Source organism: Merops nubicus, unplaced genomic scaffold, assembly GCF_000691845.1.
Source record: "Merops nubicus isolate BGI_N331 unplaced genomic scaffold, ASM69184v1 scaffold6562, whole genome shotgun sequence".
Taxonomy (NCBI): Eukaryota; Metazoa; Chordata; class Aves; order Coraciiformes; family Meropidae; genus Merops; species Merops nubicus.
In genome coordinates this window covers 66758-68622 of record NW_008595605.1, presented here as the reverse complement: position 1 = coordinate 68622, position 1865 = coordinate 66758, and the positions used below count along the sequence as shown (strand labels likewise).

Below are 1865 nucleotides of genomic sequence, written 5' to 3'. Positions count from 1 at the left end.
CACCGACCCGCGGGCCGACCACCAGCCGCTCACCGAGGCCTCCTACGTCAACATCCCCACCATCGCCCTCTGCAACACCGACTCCCCGCTGCGCTACGTCGACATCGCCATCCCCTGCAACAACAAGGTGGGCACGGGCACGGGCCGCTCCTGAGGGGGCAGCTGCACACAGTTGGAGCTTGGAGCTGAGGCCGCGCCCCGGCCGAGGAGCTCCCGAGTGTAGGACGTGTGCTACAGTGACCCGGCAGGAGCCGCCTGCACCACGAGGGTCTCCTGGCCCCAGGAGTGGTGCTTGGTGGTCGTTCTTGCCACAGGGGGTGAGCTTGGGTGAAAGGTGAAGTCATGAAGAGACTGCTCTGGAATGTTGCTAGAAACCACCTGAAAAGTCAAGTCTAAAAGTGAGAAACTACCTTCAGTGTCCCTCTAGACAAGTCTAAAATGAGAAACTATCTTCAGTGTCCCTCTAGACAAGTCTAAAAGTGAGAAGCTACCTTCAATGTCCCTCTAGACAAGTCTAAAAGTGAGAAACTATCTTCAATGTCCCTCTAGACAAGTCTAAAAGTGAGAAACTGTCTTCAGTGTCCCTCTAGACGTTCACCAACACACGTAAGCCCAATCTGAGCACGTGTGTGAGGATGGATCGTTTGGCCAAGTTTTGTGCTGGTTCTTGTGTGTGTGATGAGTCATGTCTCTCTTTTGGACAAGGCTCCTGTGAGGTAGTGAGAAGCTTGAAACTCCATAGGAGAATTGCCTCAGGCTCTGCTGTGTGCAGCACATTCAGGTGCTGGTGGTTGAAGGCTGCAGCAACTCCTGTAGAAACCTGGAAGTGTCACAGCACCTGAAGTGTTTCCCTTTCCTCACTCCCCAAGAACATAAGCTGGGGCATGAGCAGTCAATGTCTCTCTTGCCAAGCAAGAACCCTGGGTTGGGTGCTAATGAGCCTTTGCTTGTTCAAAGAAAGCTGTTTCCAGAGGCGTGGCTCCTGTTCTGATGTTCCTGGGTGTGTTGCAGGGAGCCCACTCGGTGGGTCTGATGTGGTGGATGCTGGCACGGGAGGTGCTGCGCATGCGAGGCACCATCTCCCGCGAGCACCCCTGGGAGGTCATGCCCGACCTCTACTTCTACAGGGACCCCGAGGAGGTAGGAGACCTGGGGCAGGAAGGGTGTCTCTGGGGGATGTCTTTTCTGCTGCTTCTGCTCAGTTTTTGCCACTGTGATCATTGAATTGATTTGGTTGGAAGAGACATTTAAGATGGAGTCCAGCTGTTCCCCCAGCCCTGCCAGGTCCCCACTGCCCCGTGTCCCTCACACCACATCTCCACAGCTTGGAAACCCCTCCAGGGGTGGGGACTCCACCACTGCCCTGGGCAGCCTGGCACAGCCCTGGGCAACCCTCAAGGGGAAGAAATTGTTCCTCATGTCCAACCTAAACCTCCCCTGGGGCAACTTGAGGCCGTTTCCTCTTGTCCTGTCCCTTGGGAGCAGAGCCCGACCCCCCCCTGGCTCCAGGCTCCTGTCAGGAGCTGTGCAGAGCCAGAAGGTCTCCCCTGAGCCTCCTTTGCTCCAGGCTCAGCACCCCCAGCTCCCTCAGCTGCTCCTCCCCACACTTGGGCTCTAGACCCTTCCCCAGCTTCACTGCCCTTCTCTGGCCACGCTCCATCCCCTCAAGGTCCTTGGAGTGAGGGGCCCAGAACTGCACCCAGGATTTGAGCTGTGGCCTGCAGAGCACCGGAGGTCGCACTTCCCACTCGGGGGGGTGGTTGGTTAGTTGTGGTGCTGAGGGTGGTGAGGAGCTGCTGGGGGGCTCAGGCTGTCCTGTCCCACCACAGATTGAGAAGGAGGAGCAGGCTGCTGCTGAGAAGGCT

General features: G+C 57.5%; 1 protein-coding gene across 1 annotated transcript in view; it reads left to right on the top strand.

Annotated features, from left to right (window-relative positions):
- Positions 1-7: 7 nt before the first annotated feature.
- The window catches only part of RPSA (ribosomal protein SA), a gene marked incomplete at its 5' end in the record, with an annotated part of 2212 nt that continues 354 nt past the window's right edge, over positions 8-1865 (top strand). The window contains 3 exon segments of the mRNA XM_008936110.1: positions 8-127; positions 1012-1140; positions 1830-1865. The exon segment at positions 1830-1865 is cut by the window's right edge and continues 46 nt beyond it. Of these exon segments, the coding sequence (XP_008934358.1) occupies positions 8-127; positions 1012-1140; positions 1830-1865 (285 nt within the window).